This window comes from Melanostigma gelatinosum, assembly GCF_949748355.1.
Source record: "Melanostigma gelatinosum genome assembly, chromosome: 11".
NCBI lineage: Eukaryota > Metazoa > Chordata > Actinopteri > Perciformes > Zoarcidae > Melanostigma > Melanostigma gelatinosum.
In genome coordinates, this window is record NC_136644.1 from 26,688,752 (window position 1) to 26,714,134 (window position 25,383).

Consider the following 25,383-nt stretch of genomic DNA (forward strand, 5'->3'; position numbering starts at 1 on the left):
TGTGGATACAATGAGAGTACTCCCTGTTGGAAGCAGCTTTGTGTGGGGAAGGGAAACCACAGGCCGTGACAAGTTTGCCTTGACGTTTCATTGCTTACTCAGAAAAAAACTCAGTTCCAACTAAAGTGTTTCTCTTAACCACGTCTGTCGTGCTCCTCGTATTCAGAGAACTGAATTGTTAAAGTGCTTTTTCAACCGCCACTTTCAACATAATTCAACATAAACGCCTTTGGGCAGCAACACGGTTAAGATTCAACGAGATGAAGCTGTTGTAGCTACAGGAAGCGTACTGCTGGAGGAAACAACTGCTCATCGAGCAAACAGAAAGACTTTCAAGCTTTATGAAAGACAAGTTATGATATAAACATGGAATCAGACGACTCCCTGTGATATGAGAGGATGTAGTATCGTAGATCACACGGAGAAGCTGCTCTACAATGCTTTTTTGTTGCCTCAACGTCATTGTTGTTTTTGAAAGTCAACATAGTCCCATAGATTTGCATTGACTCTTCAAAATAAACCATGAATAATGCGTTTTAAGTGGTATTAAATTCCTGCATGTACCCCAAAGGTAGGCTACATCTCAGGTAATGATGTACATACATACATATACATACTCTGTATACTTTCATACATTATTTCTACAATACAGCCCATATTGTTTGTGTAAAACATCCAAAGGTTCATGAGGATTAACAGACCATTGCTATTGCTAATAAATGGAGCATGAGAGGGACAATGCCCGCTGAGCTGTCCACAATGAGGACCTAATGGACAGCGGGGAGGCCACAACTGTCTGGCGCTCAGCGGGGCATTTCCCTGGTAACACCTGGGGGGTGGCTAATACCTGGAACAAGTATTACCATCCCATGAGGTTCCCTATGCAATGTAAACGTAAATAGGACAATCTCGACTCAAATAACGCCAACATACGTTACGCAGAAAGATTCAAAGCGTCATCGCGTACGGTTGAAAACATTTTTACGGAATGTTTAACAAGACCGGCTAGCTACCCTGCTAGCATTCATTGTGATCGGTTTACAGAGTTTCACTGCAACTACACAGTCGGAGTCCATCAGCAGGAGCCAATGGACGACCTGTTGCCCATCAGATTGGAGCATTCCCCCGGTGCATGGCATTAGAACTGTTGATATCCAAACCAAAACCAAATGCTGAAAGCTTCACAGAGCGCAGAGCAGGCTGTTGATCGGCAGAATGAGCGTTCCTTTTACAAACGACCGCCATCGGAGTTTACTGCAGTGTTACAATTATCCACAATGGTGCTCTGGTGCACATGAACAGCACTGTAGGGCACTGAACGACGGTATTTATTGCTGTGTTAATTAGAGCTTTGTGCCGACACAGACGTGTTCCTGGGAGCTTTTCATGGTTTCACTCTCACAGATACATTGTTACGAGCTGCTGTTTCACGACTTGGCAAATTGAGAAGTACACTTGCATGTAAATACATTTAAAGTGTACATGTATACACTTGTACCAACGTAGAGTCGGCTTGCATTCCTATTGTTGATAAGAAATTGTCAAGTACACTTAAAATGTAGCGCAGCACAATTTACAGGGCAGAGAATACATCGAATAAGAAGACGTATATGAGTGCATTTAGTGCACTGGGACACAATTATGATTTATACAACTGCAGTTAGAAATGTGGACTTATTACATAATACAAACAACCTGATTTAACTGCATGGGTATTCTTTCGAGGCTGTTATGTTGCGTTACATAAAGGTGTTGTGAATATTTAGTCTCATTGATATTAATAGTCCTTCAACCAGCGATATCCACCTCCTTTACAACAGCTCTCTTGCTTCCTCAAAAACAATTGCTGGCACATTGTTTTCTCACAAGGACAGAGTGAAACAATGGTGAAGTGGACATATCGGCGAGTGTGGATGAGGATCAGCGACGACAAAAAAAAGTGACGCACAGATAAAATCCGGAAGTAAATTATGTCAAACTGTGATCGGGAATAAATGTAGAGCGACAGAAGTCTAACCCGTCTATGTCGACTGCCAAGTATCCAACTCTGCCTCGCCGACGTCCTCTCTGCGCTTCGCCGAAAAGATTTAACACGATGGAAACTACAAATGATTTGCTGTCTAAGAGAGAAAGGGTGAAGAAGAGTGATGGAGCCAGAGGGAGGGAGGGGGAGAGAGGGGGAGAGAGGGGGAGCTGAGCCAGCACTCAACTCCTGAAGCACCAATAAGTGGCCAACAACCATCCCTCTCTTTCTTTAAAACTCTGAGTACGATATCCCTCTTCAAAGACCCCTCTATAAACCACTTCAGCTCTTCCACTTCAACACCATGTATGTTTTAGCCACCATAGCTGAGGAGCGAACAAACTGGCGTCAGCATTAGCACCCGCTAGAGTAACTCAAATAAAGTCAACAACATAGACTGTTTCTAAGAAGTGGGACAAGTTCTGCATTTCTGGCCCCGCCCTAAAGCCTACCCCGCTTTACAACCAGCAGAGGCATACAACCAGAGGCGTCGCCCCCTGGTGGACATTAGAGAGAATGCAGCTTTAACACATGAAGCAATGGCTTCACTTTGGAGAACCGGAGGTTGCCGCCAAGTGAACAACCAACAGCTAGCAGCGGTGAACGACTGCTAGCATAGCACTCCTGCTTTAGAGATTTGACATGAGAACACAGGGCTTTAAAGTACGTTTTTTTGCAGCAAGTGCCTTTCGGTTTATTCTCATCATGTACATAAGAAGAATCCAGATGGATTATAATATGTATTATAATCCACTTGTGAGCAGAGCAGAGGAACAAACAACAGACAAAAGCCAAAGTGTTTTTCTCCGAGATGAACAGATGGCTCGCCTCTCCAACATTTATTTTCCCGCTCTAATTTCCGCTGCGTCTTTCTCTGCAATTGGTGATGAATGAAGCTGAAGCTGACGTGATGTTTGCTTAATGGAAAGGTAAGAAGAGCAGAGTGTCTGCAAAGAGAACCATTCATTTCAATCTCCTCCTTTCTTTCCATGACAGGAATCACTGATATCAGCTTTTCTTTGTCCCTGGGGAGAAACAGCTTTGCTTCTCCGCACACATGCTCACATGAGAGCTGCACCATGTTGGAAAAAATAATGTTTTTTTATTGCATTTTATATTTTATGCGATATGAAACATAAAGTAATGGTATAACAAATGTTTTTTTTGGGTCGACACCATCCTTTCTGGAGCCGAAATATTTATTTTTGCGACTAAATTTGTGATTGGTGGTTCGCTGCATGCAGAGCCGACGTGTCCGTCAGCAGCAACACAGTCCGTGTATCCGAGATCCCTGAAACCAGAGCCGTGTGCAGCAAGAACACATGTTTGAGCGCGACGTGTTGGAGATCATTTGCCTCACTTGACACGTCGCACCGTGTGACTAATGCAGACGCACACATCGCGATGTCAACGCTGGAGCGATTTATCACATGCACACACACACACACACACACACACACACACACCCCTGTCTTCAACACTTACCCTGCCAGTCTCACATTTGGTCTCTTGCCCTGTTTCTACGACCCACTGTCATCCTTCCATCAGTGCAACTTTCCTTCTTTCCATCGTTTCTCTGAATCCTTTCACTCGTCTCCTCTCTTTCCCTTTATTCGTCTCTGCCAACATCAGCAGCCGGTCATACCTCTGCTTTGTCTACTTCACTCGGCGGCGTTACAACCTGGAGGAATATGAACTCTGTGTTTGGGGAGTCGGAGTGTTGACCCGATGCTCTTCAGACGCTTGATAAGAACCGTCTGTGCTGCCCTGTGTCACGTCTTATGAAGGGCAGAGAACAGATAGAATACACAAAGACGAAGATAAAGACGCGAGTCCTACATCACCTCACACCGACCATGTCTGCTCACACAAAAGGCGGAAAACTTTCACTTCAAGCGCTGAAGTAAAGGTTGACGATGCTCCATCCAGTGCGTCACAATGCTGCCTGTTAGATATGCGGGAACAACAGTTATGAGTTGCTTAGAATGAGCAACATTTCTCCAGAGTTTAGCTGTAATGATAATTGCAAGCAAATGTCATTTCGATGAAAATCAGTGATGAAAAAATTGAATTTGTAGAATATTATCAAATCAGTTTTTTTCCATGAGCATTGCTGACACCTTGCTAGAATGATTGCTACATGCGTCACAGGTGCGTTTGGAGCAGAATGCGTCATGCATCCATAAATCCAGCTCGTAAATGGTATTTAAACCTGCACTTATCTGGACTTGGATCCAGACCCCCATGCACCACCTGGGGGCTGCTCAAGTGTCAGGTGAGGTTGAAACATCTCAGAGCCAGGATGTTGTGTCGGCTGAATCCGTCTCCCGTTAGTGGAAGACTAAACGTAAGAGCGATACGGCCTTCTTAAAGTGTGACTTCAGAGCCTAGAACCGGGTGATGATGACGAAATGATGATGGACTCAGATGTTAATCGGCACTTTTGGAGATAATCCACACGCTGACAGCACCGGCGGTGACGGTGTGAAAGGATATGGGCTGGTGACCATGCGGATGCAACAGCTGCGCGGACATGTCGTCTGCTTGAGGCAGAAGAAGACCACGGGTGCCAGCTCCGGGTACGGCACCACTAACACGCTGCCGTCGCTGCCGTCGTCTCCATCGACCCCGTCACACTCCACCACGTCCTCCTCGAGCCTCTCTTCCTGAAGAATCCCTTCCTCCTCTATGTCCTCCTCTTCCTCCTCCTTTGTCTCGCGGTGCGCGGAGGGCCTGCGGGGGGAGGAGGAAGTGACGGCGGCGGCGGCGCCATCGGAGATTGCCGCCGCCGACGGTGTTGCAACGCTGGGGCCCTCCTCCTCCTCGCTCGTCATGGCAACGCAACGGTCTGGGGAAAGAGAGGAGACGTTGAAGTTACAAACATTTGTGTTTTTAAACAGTCAAAGTCAGTTTACTGACAACTTTTATAGATTATTTTCCTTTTAATGGTCATAATGAATCATAATCGGGATACCCGGAGCTCAGCTTTGCGCTGCTGAACTTGAGTTGCTGAAGCTGACTGAAGATGATGATATTATAATCAAATGGACTTTTCTATTGATCCAAAGCTGTTCTACCAGAGAGGAACTTTGTTTCTACGGCTCCTCCATGTGTGACAGCATCAGATGTAAAAGACACTGAAGGACTTTACACACTGGGGGCTTTTTCGTTCGTGCAATTCATTTGTACAACAACACACAACGTTGAGTGTTTTTCTGAGCGTTTTTGGACCACCAATAAGGGCATCGACCAATCACGTGCAGAGCTGTCATTGTCAAAGCGGACGCTGTAGTTTACAACGACGAAGCAGATGGAGCAGAGACGAGGAATGCACGGAGCCCGTTTAAAGTCCCTCTGTGGCCGAAAAGTAGTAAATATTAACTTCCCAACAAAAGCACAGAAGTCTGAAACTTCTGGACACATTCACAATACTAAGTACCTCCCGGTCTCTGGCTGTAAGAGGACGATTCACAACAGCAGCTAGCCGTTCCCACTGGCCCCTAATGAGCAGTAATGCGTCACCGACTCCTGCTCTTTGTATTTTTAACAGGAACGGGTCCTTTTACGAGGAAAAGGCTTCTCAGATGCGCTGTCTTTGTACAACAGCTGCTTTTTTGCAACGCTCCTATCTTGATCACTTCGACATCTTTTCCGCCCAAAGCCGCTGGATTTGCGGCCTCTGGACATAAAGTCAATAACACCTCAGGTCTGGCCACATATTGCACATTTGGAGTCGTTTGGAAAAGTTTTAGGAGAGGACGCCCAGGGGCCCTTCCAGAGAACATGAAAAGAAAACACAAAAGCCAAACCATCTTCCGACCACAGCACATCACATCATCTCATATCTGCTCATGCATTTTCATATAATCTTCAAGGTCTTTATGCTTTAGGGGCGGGGCTACACGGTGATTGACAGGTCTCTACCAGAGACGTATCCGCCGTCTCTACGTCACTCCTCAGTCCAGATATGGTCACTTCCTGTTCACTGGTTGCAAAAAAAAAACAGCATGGCAACGGCTGTAATCCAAGATGGCGACGGAGAAGTCAACAATGATTGATTTGCCACGGAACCTTCTGTACTAAAGTAACGTTACTTCCGTAGTGATTGTAACCCAAACCACAATCTTTTTCTTTAACCTAACTGAGGAGGTTTGTCGCCTAAACCCAACCAAGTTGTTTCCTGTGAAGACGAAAGTTCACGTTGAAAAGACCGTACGAATGTAACAAGCTGAAATCGTTGTTGGAAACCGCACCAAAAAATAACTTTTAGGTATCTCGACAGATGAGGATATGTTCCTAGGAGGCGGCCCTGTAGAACTTAACAAAGAAAATGCAAAAAAAAAAAGTAAGAGGTGACCCACATCATCACCCACTGACATGACTCTCGCTCTCTCTTTAGCTAGCGGCTACACCGTCGAAGCTAACCGCTAGCTAACAGGACTGGTGTTGGATGTGTTGTGATGTGACACAGATCCTCATTAGTGAGCTCCAGACTTAACGACCCGTGTCTCACACACACACACACACACCAAACTCAGGGTAACATGCATGAGTGGACAGATGAGCGTGGAACGGGTTCGTACACACTCATTAGGACTGAACCTCACAGCCACAGCGCCTCAGACAAGCACACAACAAACATGGCTCTTAATGATGTCGGCCCACCCAGATGAAAGCGCAGGTCGCTGGAGCCCCGTGCGGCTAATCACAATGTCGTTGACGACATACAGACGTTAAAACAACGTTTAGGCTACTTCAACATACATGGGACTAAACTGTAGAACAAGTTAGACATTATTGTGATTCTTAAATGAGGACATTCTCTCTCATTGGAACTCGCTGCATTTCAATTGTCTACCCCTGAAACAGAGTAAATATGTACCGCCTGGTGTTTTCTCTGCAGCACTTTCATCTCCTCTGTGTCCGACAGGCGTTGGCAAAGAGCCTCAAAGGAGCCACGTGAGATTATTTGAACTAGTTTGTCTAACTTCATTCGCTCCCCCAGCTGTTTAGGAACGCTGTGATTGTGTAGTTTTCCCTGACAGCTGATTTATCATCCCTGAGACTCATGTGTGTGTGTGTGTGTGTGTGTGTGTGTGTGTGTGTGTGTGTGTGTGTGTGTGTGTGTGTGAAACCGTTAATTATCCAAAACCCGCGTGACGGCCGCAGCGCTATACAAGCAGCACATTCCTCACAGCCCAAAGGAAATCATTAGCCGTTGTACACTCAACTCCCACTTGAGATCTGAAGCGCTCGGTGCCATTGTGCATGAATTAAACACTCACTTTTTCCAGGCAGTTTTCTCCCTAATTACAGTCTATTTTGACTAACAAATGAGTGTCAATGAGAGCTGCTGGAGATGGCTTGTTAATGCCTTGTTCTTCCAGACAGAGTGAAAGAAATAACAAAACTAAACGGGGAAATAACAGAGGAGCAAGTTTCTCATTCATCATTAACAATAAATCCATCAAAGCTTTGACCGTCACGTCACGGTACTCGATGTCCAACATCAGCGTTTGAATGAAACTTAAAGAGCATTAGCATGAATATCACCAATTAGAACATGAAATCAGGAATGGTAATCTCACACGATTCATTGTGCATCGATGTTAATTATTAGGAGTTATTCTCAGACGGGAACTTAGTGAGTGTGTGTGTGTGTGTGTCAATAGACAGTCTCAACAAAGCCACGTCTCTTATCGTGACGCGTAATCATGAATGAGGAAGTATAAAGAACGCTGAATCCACACACAGGACGGGCTGAGGTCCAGGTGGACACGCGTTTCCGCCGGCAGACAGCTGTTCGTTCCTCGTGTGGAACCAGAAGTCGCCGTAGATGTTTCTGTCTCGTAACTTCTGCAGTTATTTTAACCCAAACCACGATCTCTTCCTAAACCGAACCAACACAGTGTCCTGTGTTGACCGACGTTTATTTAGAAAAAGACTGTACGCATGTCACGAGACTTGACACGTGTTGGTGGCCTTCGGAGGAAAAACAAGCAAAAAATGAAGAGGAACCTTTGGTACGAAACGCTGTGTTCGCTATGTTGGATAAGTAGAACACTTTGCTGCTGTTTCTTTTTGTCATCATGTCATCATGAGGCAATAACAGCAAAGTAAAGAACAATATCAGTAAAACAATGATATGGCAGCTCTGACTGAGATTTGTGTGTGTGTGTGTGTGTGTGTGTGTGTGTGTGAGAAACAGATGGCTTACAGAAGCCCATATAAGCTGTGAGTGATATTTACTACAATGTGCCACACCTGCTTGGTCACGAGTCCCCCTCTTTACAAAGCACACTGTTTTAATGGGACGCTTCAAACTGAGCGATTTAAAGTTCTGATGCTGCTAGAAGACGGATCGATACTCTGAAGCTGAAAGACGCCAACAGAATTATTTGGCTCTACTTTTGGGCTGCAGTGTTTTTCACCTTTGTGTGTGCCTTTCCTTACTTTAAATGAATAAAGATTTTTTAAAAACGGTCAATAAAAAGTGAGTTGGACAACCCACGAGTGTGCCCCCCAAAATAAACATGGTGAGTAGCTTGACTAAAGGACGCGGCCTACAGAAGCTAGGGGTGCAACCAGGCAGCAACCTCCAGTTCTACTGAGTGAAACCAATGTGGAAGTATTTTAAAGCTGCATTCTCTCAAGTGTCCACCAGGGGGCGACTCCTCTGGTTGTATAGAAGTCTATAAAAAATGACTCTACTTCTCTCTTGATTTATTACCTCAGTAAACATTGTAAACATGAGTTTATGTCTCAATCTCTAGTTTCAAGTCTTCTTCAATACAGCATGATGTTCATTTAGTACATTATGGTCCATTTAGAGTCAAACAGACAAAGCAGGGGCTACACAGTGAGGGGATACACAACGTCTTCTAGCAGCATCACAAACAAATGGGTGACGTCACGATGACTACGTTCACTTGTTACGTTCACAAACTGTGATTCAGAGTGTCCGAATATCTTTGTATGTTTGAATCCCTGGTTTTTCCTTCACCTCCAAGATCCCATTACAGCAAGTACAGTGCACACAAAATGTCCGCTTTACCAAGTGCAGTAAGCCCTAGACCCAGAGACCAACCAGTACTCTTATAGTGGTAGAGTACATCCTGGCCTAAAGCTTCCATTGCATTCTATGGTGCTTCTGTTATCTTGAGAACAAGAGTATGCTAGATTTAAAAAAGGATCCAACCTGAATAACGCAGCCCGGTGCTGCCAAATCTTTTCCAATGAACATAGCTAGCGGCACGAGCGCTAACGGACGCTAAACCTAGCAAAAAAAGGCAGCCAGGTAGACACACAGCATGTAGCCCGTCCAAAAAACAACACGATACATGACTCTAACACCATTCATGAAACTATTAATTTGAAATATTGTGCTGCAAATGTACTGTGACTGGAAAGTGACATGAAACCCTTCCAATGAATTACTTTCTATCTATTTGGCTTTTTTAATGGAAACCGTTTAATCTTTTTTTAATATTTGCCATTTCTCACAGGCCGTATTCTCCTTCGTTGTGCCACAATGTGCCGGTAGTATTAGAGCTGACACTTCCTTTAAAATCAGCGGGCACTTTCATAAGCTGAGGAAATACCCCGGCGCTTCATACATGACAGCTAACACAATTAGCCTTTAATTGATGGGAAAGTTATCCCATAAACCCGGTGGAGACAATAGAGGAGGCCAGTGAGGGTTGAGGGGGGATTCATTTGTGGCGCTGATGTTATTCATTGCAACTGTACGAAGAGGAGGATGGGCAGAGGGAGGGAGAGATGAGAGAGAGAGAGACACTGAAGCCTGGTAAAGAAGAAAGACATTATAGAGATGTTGTTATAAAGATTAGGGCGTATGCTACCAAACATATTGCATATGTTGCATTATTAATGTAACATCACAGCCAAACATACGGTATCTCATTGCATCTCATTGCATTATGTTTCAATGCAAGTGTTTACACCTGAAGGCAGAAATCATTTCTCATAAGAATATCCGAAAACTCAAACATGGTAAAGCTACGGTTAAGGTTAGGCAACTGAACAAATCTCCTTCAAATAACTGGATTTATTCAAATTTTTCACTAAAACTTCATTTCACGAAATCACATGTGAACACATCATGTTAACGTTATAATGTACCTTCAGCCAGTACTCATGTTCACTGAGCAGAGCCTGAAGGCATCATAATGTAACTGAAGTGAACCTCTGTTGGTTAGCCATTAGCGGTGCTGCTAACGCTGCTGCTAACGCTGCTAGCTCTCCTCCTGTTGGTTAGCCGTTAGCGGTGCTGCTAACGTTACTAGCTCTCCTCCTGTTGGTTTAAACACTGATTGGTTGTTTACAATGAAACATGATCAGAGATCAGAGACTAGAAACACATCAATGATGTCCTGATCTCATGTTTTACTGAATATTGGAGGACAACGATCGTCATTAAAACTTTATTCACACTTTGATGGTTAATGTTAAGCTCTGGAATTAATCCGCGGTCACGGCCAGCGGTCCATTACACCACTAATGTTTAAACATGGCTCAATATTTGACCAAAACCAAGTCTCTCTTAAGCAACGTAGGACACAAAGCTCAGTCTTCAAAGTCTATGCTTTTTCCTTTCAGCGTCCACATATTCGTCTACCATTGTTTTTCACCCCATGTTTGTCCTTTCACGTCTTGTGTTTTTCTTTTATATGGACATAGCGTCCTGCAAGACAGACACGTCAGTTCACCACTGCTCACAGCTCTGTTTTCTATCGTTTACTTCAGTGACAATGCTGCTCTCGTTCTGCTGCACTTCACATCCTCACAGCTGCTGCGCAGTGGATGTGAAGTGGTTCGGTCAGGTTTCTTCTTGTTAAAGCAGATAGCAACAAGAACAGAAATCAATGAGCCGTCTCTCCAAACCATCTTTCCTCGATCTCGATGCATCACACACACAAAGAAAGACAAACAGCCTCTGCGTTCTTTGCCCTCGTCTTTACACGTGTAATCCTTGTCTTTCACAGACCTCCTCTCTGAATATTGACGTTTCTTCTTCACTCATGTACTCTGTTCACGAGATACACACCTTTAGGCCGGGCTTGTGGACTACACACATCCAATCTGTCACGGCACGCTGCACATTAAACACATGCTGTCTTGCTATAACTCTCCTCATATATACTGTCTGTCTATCTATCTATATCATCCCTGCCGTATCAAGAATGGACATTTTGGCTCGAAAAAAAAAACGATGTTGTTCTACCGACTATCATTTACATGATGCAGTTGGATCTCTAAGCAGTCCCGTCTAATTGTCTCCACGCTCTCCACCACCCGCCCGCCCTCAGTAATCGACCCTCCTCTGCTGCTCATTTGTGTTCTCATCCTTTAACAACCTGGATCTGAGTGAGCTGAGTGCGTCTGTGTGACACTGAGCCTCGAACTACCAGTCAACATTAGCTCGGTTAAGACAAGTCAGTCAGTGGAACTATTAGATGACATCAATGTCAAAATGTTTGGCAGACATCTCTGGGCCAGCATCCCCAAAAAACTAAAGTTTGTACGGCAAACAACTATTTCAATCATTGTTGGTAGGCAGTTACAGTACTACAATTCCCAGTTTTAGATGCTGTATTGTTATTTTGTCTTTACAAACATGTTCATAATAACTACAGTATCCCCTCTGTTTCTTCATATTAATTACAGTATTCCTCTGTTTATTTATATTAAATACAGTAGTCCCTCTGTTTCTTCATAATAACTACAGTATCCCCTCTGTTTCTTCATATTAATTACAGTATTCCTCTGTTTATTCATATTAAATATAGTATTCCTCTGTTTCTTCATATTAATTCCAGTATTCCTCTGTTTATTTATATTAAATACAGTAGTCCCTCTGTTTATTCATATAAAACACTCCCTTTGTCCCAGAGATCAGACTCTGGATTTTTAATCCAGCAGAGTTAAAGCATGTAGGAATTATTCGTAGCAACAAATAGCTGCCAAAGGGCAGCAAATTAACATTTATGTAAAAGATTTACACATTAATGCCTGACATGAGTTTTTGTTACAATGGACTGAGCCCGCTCTCTTGCTCTCTTTATGTCTTCGATAATTAACAGACTGCAGCAAGTACCCTCCGTTTAGTCAACCAGACATTATACAGCGTAATGCTGTACTCTGACTGCCCCGTGAGGAAGAGGAACGGAGTGAGATGAAGAAAGAAAGAGGTCAAGAGAGAGAGAGGGGACGGAGACTGGGAGACAGAAGAGGACGGAAGAGATGAGAAGTGGGGAAAAATATGTCACATCGGGGTTTGGTGAAACGATAAACGCAACAGGAAGCCGACGTCTGATCAGAGCCTAATGGGCGGGGGGGGGGGGGGGGGGCAAGCAGCATGGCTTCTGCAATAACGGAGAATGGCGAGGTGACTGGTTGAGAGCCGATGAGTTATTCAGCTTCCTGTTCAACTCTTCAGCAGCGCTGTCTCAGCCCGTCTGCGTTGAGGTTTCTAACCTCGGGTAAACGGTCCAGTGTTGGAGTTCTCTCCAGAGCCAGCGGGCTGTCTCTCTGGGCCTCAAGCACAGACGGACTACTTCCACTCAGTCAGTCGTCTGGTAATGACAGCGCACCGGCAGGTCACGAACAAATGGTTAGCTTGACGTACCGAGTCCATTACAGATAATGGTAGAGGACTTAAAGTGGAAAGGGGATTGAATTCAAGTGGAGGGAAGAAAATAGAAAGAATGGGTTGGAGTCCAAGGCGTAGTGGGTTCAGAACATGTTTCATCCTGCTCTTAAAGGTTTACAGTCAGACACTGGTGCATAGATAATATACTGAACAAAGATAAAAGCACAATGACTGTTAACATGCTGATGTTTAGGTATGATCTAACGTATTAAAAAGGACAATGACTGGAACAAAAAACCAGGCATGCACTCTCCCGATAACTCGTCCAATTCCAGTTCTGTCTGTTCCCCAGATGTACTGTATACCTCACTGAGATTACAGTCAAACTGAGTCCGGAGCCCACGAGGACTAACTGACCGAATGCACTGAATGTTTTAATGCCACTGATCACTGAAGTCACAACCGCATCAGAACACCGAGACATACGGTAGATTTCATCAACCGGAAAGCTCTCAGGACAGAATATCGAGAGGGTCAACAGACATTAGTTTCACAGAGACGATCATGCTGAGTGGAATACAGAACGGTCGCGGGGCTCTCTAGTGATTGACAGGTCTCTAGACGTATACGGCATCTCTACGTCACTGCTCCACAGTCCACATACGGTCACTTCCTGTTCACTGGTTGCAAAAAACAAGATGGCGAAGGCCAAAAAGCTGAACTTGAGACTTCGAGACCACAGTCGACAAACCAGTGGGTGAAGGTCTTGTACACGGTCTACGCTCAGACTCTGAGTTTTCTCTACTTTATTGGCTTCATAAGGCTGACGTCACAGTCTTATATGTTGTGTTTGTGCACAGAACACAGAGTGTGTGTTAATCTGTGTCAGCACGTCTGCACTTCCATCGTGCATCGTGTGTACAGTTGGTGGTTCTTCCTGTGAGAGGGGAGTTCGATCAGTGCGGTTCTCAGCGTGTCCTCCATTAGTCTAGATGTGCGGGTGTGACGGTACCAGACCGCTAGGATCTATGGCTGGTAAAAATAGACGGAAGCAGCTGTAGCGCCGTGTAGCCCGGCACTAACGCAATCCGTCTGGAGTCACACCATCGGCCCGCACTGCTGAGGGACAAAAGGAAGCCGCGTCCATAAATCACCCTTTTTAACTTCCTGGGTTAAAGGATCCTCGGATACTAGAGAGCCATTGAGTAGAATGTAAATAAGCACAACCTCGTTGGTGTGAGCGATAAGTCGCTGCCACTGACTGGGAGGTGAGCAGTGTGGAGCGTAGGTTTGTTTTAAGCCGAGCTGCTCCTCTTGTTTTCTGAAAATGACGCGTTTCTAAAAATATTCCCTCAGCCGTTGAGCACAAAGAAGCGAGTCTCACATTTATTTTAGATATTCTAACGGCACACAAATTTGTTGTTTTTTTAACACCCGAGGAAAAAAAAGAAAAGAACTGATTTGATCTTTCCAATATATAATTTGAACCCTGAAATCATGTAATTTGCTCCCCTGATGTGATTCTTTGTGCCCTATAATTATATCATTACGGTATTGCAGAGGTCGGAACTGGATTTAAAAGGTTGGTGTGGCTGATCGAGTACGCTGGGGACGGACAGTCAGAGTGATGGAAGCAACCCAGCAGCTGTTCTAGTGATAAATGCACAGAAACTGTGGATTTCAGATGGACGTTGTTTCAGCTCTCATTCTTTGGGGCAGTTATAAATGGACTAATAACCAAACATGATGATTTACTGACAGTTACTGTGGCAACACAATCAGAAATAAGACCTAAGTCTATTCGAGACCTGTCAATCACAGTAGCCCCGCCCTAAAGCATCCCTGCTTTATGGTCTGTGTGACTCTAAATGGACCATAATGTACTAAATGAACATCATGCTGTATTGAAGAAGACTTGAAACTAGAGATTGAGACATAAACTCATGTTTACAATGTTTACTGAGGTAATAAATCAAGAGAGAAGTAGAGTCATTTTCTATAGACTTCTATACAACCAGAGGAGTCGCCCCCTGGTGGACACTAGAGAGAATGCAGCTTTAACACATGAAGCATCGGTTTCACTCGGCAGAAGCGAAGGTTGCCGCCTGATTAGGAGTTTTTGTATTTGGTACAATTTGACTGGAATTTTATTGCCTGATTTGATATAATTGCTACATTTGAGTGCAGAGCTAGAAGGAAGTTACCGCTTTTATTGTTGTAGTCTGAGTGACGTCGTATCTGTTTTAAAAAAACGAACAAAGAAAACGTCAGAGGATCCGAGACTCCCAGGGATGCGACCCGCATCACATTTTAAATCCAAAGTGTGCTGAACACTAAACCAACAGTACGGTTTGCAAACAGAGCTGGAAAGAAGGAGACGCAGAGCGGAACGTTGCTAACGCTGCAGTGCAACCAACATGAGAGCCCACAACCCGCCGTCACTCGCATCTCTGTGGTCAAACCAGCCGATGCTACACCTGTAGTGCACCCATGTGACGTTCATGTGGAAAGCATTCAAACAGTCAGATCCAGCTGACTGTGGATCTATGAAGAGACGCTAACAGACGTAGCAATGTTAGCAGGAGGGAACACATGTGACTAACTTTAATGTTCCTATTCATATGTTAACAATGGGTATTTATGTAAATACGTATATATAACATATACTTATGTTACCTGTGTTCCTCATGAATTAGAAATAAAATCAGTCTAAATTGTGAGCGAAATGTTTTTTGTTCTTGTACGACATTTCTGACTCCTCTGTCAATTTAGGGACTTTTCAAAGTAAAAGTCTCTAGACGTGTATGATGAAACCTTTTTCTGCACGGTCTGGTGCTAAAAAGGCAAACAAAGTCAAATTAATATATGTGTATATATATGTATATATATATATATGTCTGGAACCGGCACCCAGGTATGATGATAGTATCGTCTCCGGAGATACGCATGCTGCAGCAGCTCTACGATACATTACGCTGTTATTTCTACGGGTTCGGAGAGATGTTTCATCAGATAAATCTACAACACAATGTTGATATTTTAAATGAACGTCAGCAGGAGATTATTATCATCATGGAGGTAGTGAACGAGTGAGTCAACAACTGTTCGGTGAAGATGTTTACAGACAAATAAACGAATGAATAAATCAAACTGGACGTGATTTATCTGCCAGCTTGTGATGTGAAATTAGTCAACTATTGATTGTTTGGCATTTTAATGATATGCAAATGCATTCCAGATAAAAGATCATTCATTTCTTTAATCTGGCTCGTTTTCTGGGTCATTACACACATTTAACAACTGAGAAACAATTCCATCTGCTTCTTGCTAATACGACCATTAGTTAGGCTTGTAAATGAAATGATGCTTCTATCCATAGCTACGCACACAACACTACTATTCTGTTGCCTTTCAAGAGTTGTACCCTGATGTTTTATGTTGGTTGTTAATATTCTGGTAGCTCCGTGGTGTAACATTGGGAGCCTGCAATGACAGTCAGGGAACAGTAAAAGCTCTGCAGATGATGGTCATGTTTAAAGATGAGGTATCGTAGAGCAGCAGTGACGACAGGAGGAGAATCCAGATGAAAGGTCAGCGGATCTCCAGCGTTGTTGTGATTCATCCTGTGGGGAACATGAACGTCTGGAACTAATACCACGTCGATCCATTCAACAGCCGCAGAGTCATCGCAAGAGAGGAGCTCACGGTGGCGCTGGAAGTCCACGGGACTCTATCCAACAGTCCAACTGTCCTTCAGCTATTTCACTCAGACCGCTTTTGCCAAAAAAAATGAGGAGATAAAGAATCTCGAAAGAGAGAGAGAGAGCGAGAGAGCGAGAGAGCGAAAGAGCGAGAGGCGGGGGTGTGCGATGATGGATGGCAGGAGAGGGGAGGGTGCGTGGGGGTGAAATGACAGATACCTCGTGAGTAACAGTCGGCCTGGGGCAAAATAACTCATCGCTGGAATTACACAGGAGGGTCCTGACTGTGTGTGTGTGTGTGTGTGTGTCAGGATCCATGCAGAGACAAGCAGCACAATTCAGCAGAGGAACAAACAGTATGACAAGAACAATCCAGAGAGAGAGAGAGAGAGAGAGACAGAGAGAGAGAGAGAGAGAGAGCGAGAGAGAGAGCGCGAGACAGAGAGAGAGAGAGAGAGAGAATAAGTGGGCTGAGAAAAAAAAGTGATGAAGATGAAGAGGGCTAACAGCTAAAACAACTGTGGAGATTAAGAGGTGTCCCAAGGTGAATCATAGAGCGAGGAAACGACGAGCACACACACACACACACACAGCTTCGATCGTGCAGACGGATGATGATGTATTGACACAAACGGCCTGTAGGTGAGATTCTCTGCACCGTGGCGACTGATCCTTCAACGTACTCGGACACACGGGGTCATCATACTACATCACTGCACTGGAGAGGACGAGAGGAGGAGGAGAGACATGAAGAGGAAGGTTAGGGTGACAGGGGATACAGTCGTACCATCCTGAATGAAGGATGTAGGTGTAACGACTGCAGCCAGAGAGAGAGGGAGGAGGAGGGGGAGGAGAGTGGAGGAATGTAGAACATTGGACTGCATGTCCAAACCAGGAGGCAACCTCGAGTTGTGCCAAGTGAAGCCGATGCTTCATGTCTTAAGACCTGCATTCTCTCTAGTGTCCACCAGGGGGCGACTCCTCTGGTTGTATAGAAGTCGATGAGAAAATGACTCTACTTCTCTCTTGATTTGTTCATTTATTTAGATTCAAGTCTTCGTTAGTACAGCATGATGCTCATTTAGGGAACTATGGTCGATAGAGTCGATGGAGAAGAAGAAAGTCGTGCAAATCATACGAGAGAAGAGCCGTAGTGAACGGAGGAGGAGCTTGTTTTGTCCGTCTGTCCTGAGCTTTATATTCTGGACACACACCATCACGACAAAGACCAACAAGCCCATTGAGGAGCAGATCAGCCGGGCGGACACTGAATGTGCTGCTTAGTGTTGAGCTTTCATCACGTACTCTTTGCTGTAACGTTACGTCACAGAAACATGATGATGGTGATGATGATGATGATGATAAGGTCGGAGCTCCCCGGCGCCAGGAAAAGACGCCGTGTGGACACAAACCCTGAGAGCTTCCTTCAATAAGCAAGAAAGAAAGAACGGAGGCCAGGAAGCCGGACAGGTGAGCAACAACAGGAAGTACGACGGAGGGAGGACAGGTGATCGGGAGGTGAATTGGTGAAGAGAAGTCAGCCACACAGGAAACTAGAGCATCACTACAGAAGACAAGACGGCACACTGAACCTCCACCACATCCACCATGACATCATCTCCTCTCCCTCTCCTCCACCTGTCGCTCGCCCATGCAGTCAGTCAGCTCAGAGCGGATCTGTGCAGCTCTGCTGATTGAAACCCACCGTGTTTGATATCAGGATTATAAGCGTGCTCTGTGCACAGCTAAAGAGGCTACACTGCGCTGAGGAGGAAGGTAAAGAGAGCAGCGCAGATAAATACACACTGAATGCAGCAGAGGATCTGTGTCTCACAGCCTGGGTTGTATTGTAAACACACACACACTCATGCAGCGTTATCATCGTCTGTATCCCTTTATATTAGGCTGTCAAGACCTTTAGCCCCACAGCCCACACACACACACACACACACACACACACACACACACACACACACACACACACACACACACACACACACACACACACACACACACACACACACACACACACACACACACACACACGGAGGGCGAGATGGAGAGGAAGAGCATGACGGAGGGCGAGATGGAGAGGAAGAGCATGACGGAGAGCGAGATGGAGAGGAAGAGCATGACGGAGGGCGAGATGGAGAGGAAGAGCATGACGGAGGGCGAGATGGAGAGGAAGAGCATGACAGAGGGCGAGATGGAGAAGAAGAGCATGACGGAGGGCGAGATGGAGAGGAAGAGCATGACAGAGGGCGAGATGGAGAAGAAGAGCATGACGGAGGGCGAGATGGAGAGGAAGAGCATGACGGAGGGCGAGATGGAGAGGAAGGGCATGACGGAGGGCGAGATGGAGAGGAAGAGCATGACGGAGGGCGAGATGGAGAAGAAGAGCATGACGGAGGGCGAGATGGAGAGGAAGAGCATGACAGAGGGCGAGATGGAGAAGAAGAGCATGACGGAGGGCGAGATGGAGAGGAAGAGCATGACGGAGGGCGAGATGGAGAAGAAGAGCATGACGGAGAGCGAGATGGAGAGGAAGAGCATGACAGAGGGCGAGATGGAAGAGGAAGAGCATGACGGAGGGCGAGATGGAAGAGGAAGAGCATGACGGAGGCGAGATGGAGAGGAAGAGCATGACGGAGGGTGAGATGGAGAGGAAGAGCATGACGGAGGGCGAGATGGAGAGGAAGAGCATGACGGAGGGCGAGATGGAGAGGAAGAGCATGACGGAGGGCGAGATGGAGAGGAAGAGCATGACGGAGGGCGAGATGGAAGAGGAAGAGCATGACGGAGGGCGAGATGGAGAGGAAGAGCATGACGGAGGGCGAGATGGAGAGGAAGAGCATGACAGAGGGCGAGATGGAGAAGAAGAGCATGACGGAGGGCGAGATGGAGAGGAAGAGCATGACAGAGGGCGAGATGGAGAAGAAGAGCATGACGGAGGGCGAGATGGAGAGGAAGAGCATGACGGAGGGCGAGATGGAGAGGAAGAGCATGACAGAGGGCGAGATGGAGAAGAAGAGCATGACGGAGGGCGAGATGGAGAGGAAGGGCATGACGGAGGGCGAGATGGAGAGGAAGAGCATGACGGAGGGCGAGATGGAGAGGAAGAGCATGACGCAGGGCGAGATGGAGAGGAAGAGCATGACGGAGGGCGAGATGGAAGAGGAAGGGCATGACGGAGGGCGAGATGGAGAGGAAGGGCATGACGGAGGGCGAGATGGAGAGGAAGGGCATGACGGAGGGCGAGATGGAGTGGAAGAGCATGACAGAGGGCGAGATGGAGAAGAAGAGCATGACGGAGGGCGAGATGGAGTGGAAGAGCATGACAGAGGGCGAGATGGAGAAGAAGAGCATGACGGAGGGCGAGATGGAGAGGAAGCGCATGACGGAGGGCGAGATGGAGAGGAAGGGCATGACGGAGGGCGAGATGGAGAGGAAGGGCATGACGGAGGGCGAGATGGAGAGGAAGAGCATGACGGAGGGCGAGATGGAGAGGAAGGGCATGACGGAGGGCGAGATGGAGAGGAAGAGCATGACGGAGGGCGAGATGGAGAGGAAGGGCATGACGGAGGGCGAGATGGAGAGGAAGAGCATGACGGAGGGCGAGATGGAGAGGAAGAGCATGACGGAGGGCGAGATGGAGAGGAAGAGCATGACGGAGGGCGAGATGGAGAAGAAGAGCATGACGGAGGGCGAGATGGAGAGGAAGAGCATGACGGAGGGCGAGATGGAGAGGAAGAGCATGACGGAGGGCGAGATGGAGAGGAAGAGCATGACGGAGGGCGAGATGGAGAGGAAGAGCATGACGGAGGGCGAGATGGAGAAGAAGAGCATGACGGAGGGCGAGATGGAGAGGAAGAGCATGACGGAGGGCGAGATGGAGAGGAAGAGCATGACGGAGGGCGAGATGGAGAGGAAGAGCATGACGGAGGGCGAGATGGAGAGGAAGGGCATGACGGAGGGCGAGATGGAGAGGAAGAGCATGACGGAGGGCGAGATGGAGAGGAAGAGCATGACGGAGGGCGAGATGGAGAGGAAGAGCATGACGGAGGGCGAGATGGAGAGGAAGAGCATGACGGAGGGCGAGATGGAGAGGAAGAGCATGACGGAGGGCGAGATGGAGAGGAAGAGCATGACGGAGGGCGAGATGGAGAGGAAGAGCATGACGGAGGGCGAGATGGAGAGGAAGAGCATGACGGAGGGCGAGATGGAGAGGAAGAGCATGACGGAGGGCGAGATGGAAGAGGGGAAGACGGTGGAATGAAGTGAAGTCGAACACTTGTGGTCAACAAGCAGCGCTACATGCTCATTTCTGATGAATGTGTTTGTTGTCCACTGAACATCTCTGTAAAAGACCATTTGACGGGATTGTGATTGACAGATCTCATTGCAGACGTGGTAACTTCAGTTCATCGGTTGCGAAAAAAACAACAAAATGCAAGATGGCGACGGTGAAATCGTTGAATTCGAGGCTTCAAAACGTCCTCAAACGAATAGTTGACGTCGCGATGACTCCGTCTACTTCTTATATTCAGTCTGTGGACTCCATCGCACCGCAAACACACCAGAACATTCCATGTGATCGGAAGAACAACACTTCCTCTAAACTTGTCCACGAGTTGCAAAACGCCCTAAAAGTGAGAATAAATCAGCTGTAAAGCTTCATCATCTTCCTTTTGTGTGAACAGGTTCTCCTCACCAGCTCTACCCGTGTGGAGGCAGAATGTGTTGCCTCACAGCAGGAAGCTTTGTGTGACGTTTGCATGTTTTCACACAGGTTTCCTGGGTTGCGGATGCGTTGACTTCCCCTCATAGTCTGGAGACTTTAAATTGTTTAATTGCCTTCAGGTGTCGTACGAGTGTGTTAACCCACCGCTGCACGAAAAAACAAAACAAAATGAATGCAGGTTCCGGGCTCTGAGAGCTAATAAAAAGCTATTTATATTGCAATGCATCTATGACATGATGACAAAGCTCCTTAGCTGTAATGCAATCACAACACACCACAGCTGTCGCTTCATTACAGCTCAACAATGGGAAAGAAAACTGCCAAAATAGCAACTGAAGTATAGTTTGTACTGAGTTGCAAGTCCACAATAATACATGCGTGTGCTGGTTTCTCCCTTTCATCATATTTATTCGATCAGCTCCGTGCCCGACTATTTTTATATCCGTTTCTGGCAACGTTTAGTTATTTTGGACTGAAAACTAAAACGTTGCTTTCTTAGCCAGCGCGTGATGAGAGGAGGTGGATGTGACGGTGTGAGCAGATGGAGGTTACACAGGCCGAGCGGGAGACGGAAGAAGAAGCTCGACGATATGTTGAACCAGCCGACACGACCAAAGACACATTCTGCTCCGAAGCGTTTGCCGAAGCCGTCGCTTCTCTTTGTCGTCTTGAAACAATGAAACGCGTCGACACCAGTCGTCGCTCATTCACATTTAAACACAAGACGATCGTCGACACGCGACAGCGAGTTATATTCACGCACATCGTTACGGCAGCGTTCAGGGACGGCTCGTATGAGGGTTCATGTCAGTGACCTTTTGGTTGCCATTACGATATATCTCAGGACAATATGGATCTGTATCTGTGCAAGTCTTTCTTTTAGAAATAGTTCAATATTTAAGCAGTTATTAAAACCAGGAGTGATTCTGATCCTGTGTTATTGTAACCCTTTGTGTTTTAGGTATCAAAGCTGTCCTATGTCAGATATAACACAGGCGGCAACCTCCGATTCTGAAAAGTGAACCTATTACACGTGCATTCTCTCTAGTGTCCACCAGGGGGCGACTCCTCTGGTTGTCTAGAAGGTCTATATATGTATACACGTCTAAAACTCTGAAAAAAAAAGTCTGCATGTTTTCATGAAAGCTTATGAACTTGTGAATTTTCCCAATACTTTTTTATTCACTTCAGTGGAAAGCTTGCATGTTTTTTTCTCGTTAAAGTAAATGAATGAACCTTTGTTGTCTATTTATTTGAGATATACGATGCAACGGTCTGTGTGGGAGCCAAACTACGCAGCAGCCATCGATTACCTCGTGGGTGTGCTGACAACCATATTTTGCTTCACAAAAAAATATATAAATGTAATAACTCTCTACTGCTCCAATGATCCATTTGAGCAGCTTATTATTGACGCAAACCTTCAGATATGAAGCGGCAACAAATAAATAAGAACGATAAGAAAAGAAGGTTTGCTCACTGGACAGGTTCCACTCCGGTGACGTGAGAACATGCTGCGATCACCGGACAACGGTTTGGAAACTACTGTTGTCATGCACTATTAGGCCGTGCACTATTATGCCGTGCACTATTAGGCCGTGCACGGCCTAATAGTGCAGGACCTAATAGTGCACGGCCTAATAGTGCAGGACAACTCTCTTCCCGTTGTGAGTGTGATGGATCGTGGTCAAAAGGGGTAAAGAGAGTCAACCTCCTCCATCTGGACTGCGACCCCCCCCCCTCCTCTTTTAGCGCTGTGCTACCATTCATCTTCATCACAGTCTGTCTCACCCTCAACACTGAGCCAGCTCTCTCACTGCACCATGGGACCACACAGGGACCGTTGGCATGAAGAACAGCTCATCTTCTTCAGAAGGTTCACAGGACTTCAAGGACATTTTACATATTTGACACGCGTGTCGTTTTAAAGGAAACATGCTGTTCTATCACGCCGGCGTGTTTTGAGGTGCAGTAACATACGAGGAACATCTATTAAACAACGACCAGCAGACGGAAGAGGAAGTCTTGGCCTGGATATCAGATACCTGCATATCTGATACCTGCATATCCGATACCTGCATATCCGATACCTGCATATCCGATACCTGGATATGCAGGTATCGGATATCTGATACCTGCATATCTGCCGTTAACACCAGAACCCCTGAAATATTGCTTGTTTCCCGAGAGGCTAAATTATCGTCAGGTCGGTTGTCGACGAGTTCTGGGATTGATGTTCTTTTAGGGGAAGTGTTGCATAAATCCAACAAAACAATGTGTTGGAAGACTAAAGAAACTTGAATTATGACAATATGAAGTCTGATCTTGTTCCATCGAAACACCAAACAAACAGCAGCCAATGAATGAGAAACCATTTTAATCAGAGAAATGTCACACAGAAGACGTCTCTCGGCTCGGAGGAACTCCGTCCCTCGTTCTCTCTGCTTCTGTTCTTTGGCTGTAAATCGTGAGTCGCAGCGTCAGCCCGCTGTGTGCTGCATCCATGAAACCAGTCAGAAGTGCTGAGGGAGAGATCTACAACCGCTGACTGACATGTGTTATCGCAGAGGTCGGGTTAGTGGCAGTAAAACAAAGAAAGGGAGGAGAGGAGAACAAACTGTAGGTCCACTCTGAGGTCAAAGTAATAATCCACTTCATTTCTCTGTTTCTGAACTTTTTGTCTCAGTCGAATGTGATCGTTCAACCAGTTTGTTGAAGGTTTTTACTTCTGAGCACAAAGTGTCAGCGTCTCTCATAAAACAACCCGATTAGTGAAGCCAAGAACTGAGCAGCAACAATCATCACAGACAAGAAAACAACAAATGCTTATCAACCAAAAAATGACTTAAAAAAAAAGAAAAGGATCACAAGAAGTCAGCTGCAGCTGCTCAATAATCACTTCACGTCTCGCTGTCCAACCATGTCGGTGAAGCAAGGCTGGCTTATGTTGATGGTGTCGCGATGATATCAAATAAACACGGACATTGGTATTTGTGTTTACTTGTTGGAGGAATCCAGCAATAATTACGTTACTTTGAATACAATTCCCAACCCGGAAAAAACACGTCAGCATTGTACGTGTCAACAAACCAGGATGTCTTGAATATTGACATTCCGAAGCAAAAATATGTTTTATGAATGAGTTTAATATCCGCCTCCTAGCACGCTTACAGGAACACACAATGGCACGTGGTTAATGGAGTGAAGCGATGTTTTGGCAACAAAACTATTTGTTTATGGACAGCGGAAAAATGATGGTTTGTGTTCAAATAAAAAAGCAACAAAGTAATCTGACAGCGCAACGCGACAGCGCAACAACGCAACAGCGCAATAATACAACAGCGCAACAACGCAACAACGCAATAATGCAACAACGCAACAGCGCAACAACGCAATAATACAACAGCGCAACAACGCAACAACGCAACAGCGCAACAATACAACAACGCAACAGCGCAACAACGCAATAATACAACAGCGCAACAATGCAACAGCGCAACAACGCAACAGCGCAATAATGCAACAGCGCAACAATGCAACAGCGCAATAATACAACAGCGCAACAATGCAACAGCGCAACAACGCAACAGCGCAATAATGCAACAGCGCAACAATGCAACAGCGCAACAATGCAACAGCGCAACAGCGCAATAATACAACAGCGCAACAATGCAACAGCGCAACAACGCAACAGCGCAATAATACAACAGCGCAACAATGCAACAGCGCAACAACGCAACAGCGCAATAATACAACAGCGCAACAATGCAACAGCGCAACAATGCAACAGCGTACCAAGGCGACGTAACAATGCAACGTCACAATGCGACATCAATTACCAACAGGAACAATATTTCTAGCGTGAATAAACAACAACCGACCTCAGCAGACTTTCTTACATGAAGTTACTTAACAAGTGTACCAATGTTGCGTAAACATGACCTCATTCACCGTATCGGTGGTTTGCAGAAACGTACAATGTCAGCATTTCTCATGCTGACTGGACGGCCAATTCCAGGTTTTTACAACTTGGGTGATATTTTGCTGGTTTGTGCATATTGGTTTTGATAACATTACACTTCAGAGGCGCACTGAGCTCTGAGAACACCTCAAAATCGCCATAACAAAGTCCGACAGAGTTAAAGAAATGAAGGGTCAGACTGAGACGGATGGAAAACGAGCCGGCAGCTTTGCCTTGACATTTTCTCAATCGTGTTGGCTGTCATGGAGGCTTCTGTCATACCTGCATCTGACTGCTCACAGCCCCCACACGAAGAGATCTCAGCCAGTAACTAGAATAACAGAA

The 25,383-nt window shown here is 45.9% G+C and overlaps 1 protein-coding gene across 1 annotated transcript in view; it reads right to left on the reverse strand.

Annotated features, from left to right (window-relative positions):
* Positions 1-4,857, reverse strand: part of cacna1ib (calcium voltage-gated channel subunit alpha1 Ib) — a gene marked incomplete at both ends in the record, with an annotated part of 100,208 nt that extends 95,351 nt beyond the window's left edge. The window contains one exon of the mRNA XM_079279330.1: positions 4,531-4,857. Coding sequence (XP_079135456.1) covers positions 4,531-4,857 — 327 coding nt within the window. The remainder of the gene's footprint in view (positions 1-4,530) is intronic.
* Positions 4,858-25,383: the final 20,526 nt, after the last annotated feature.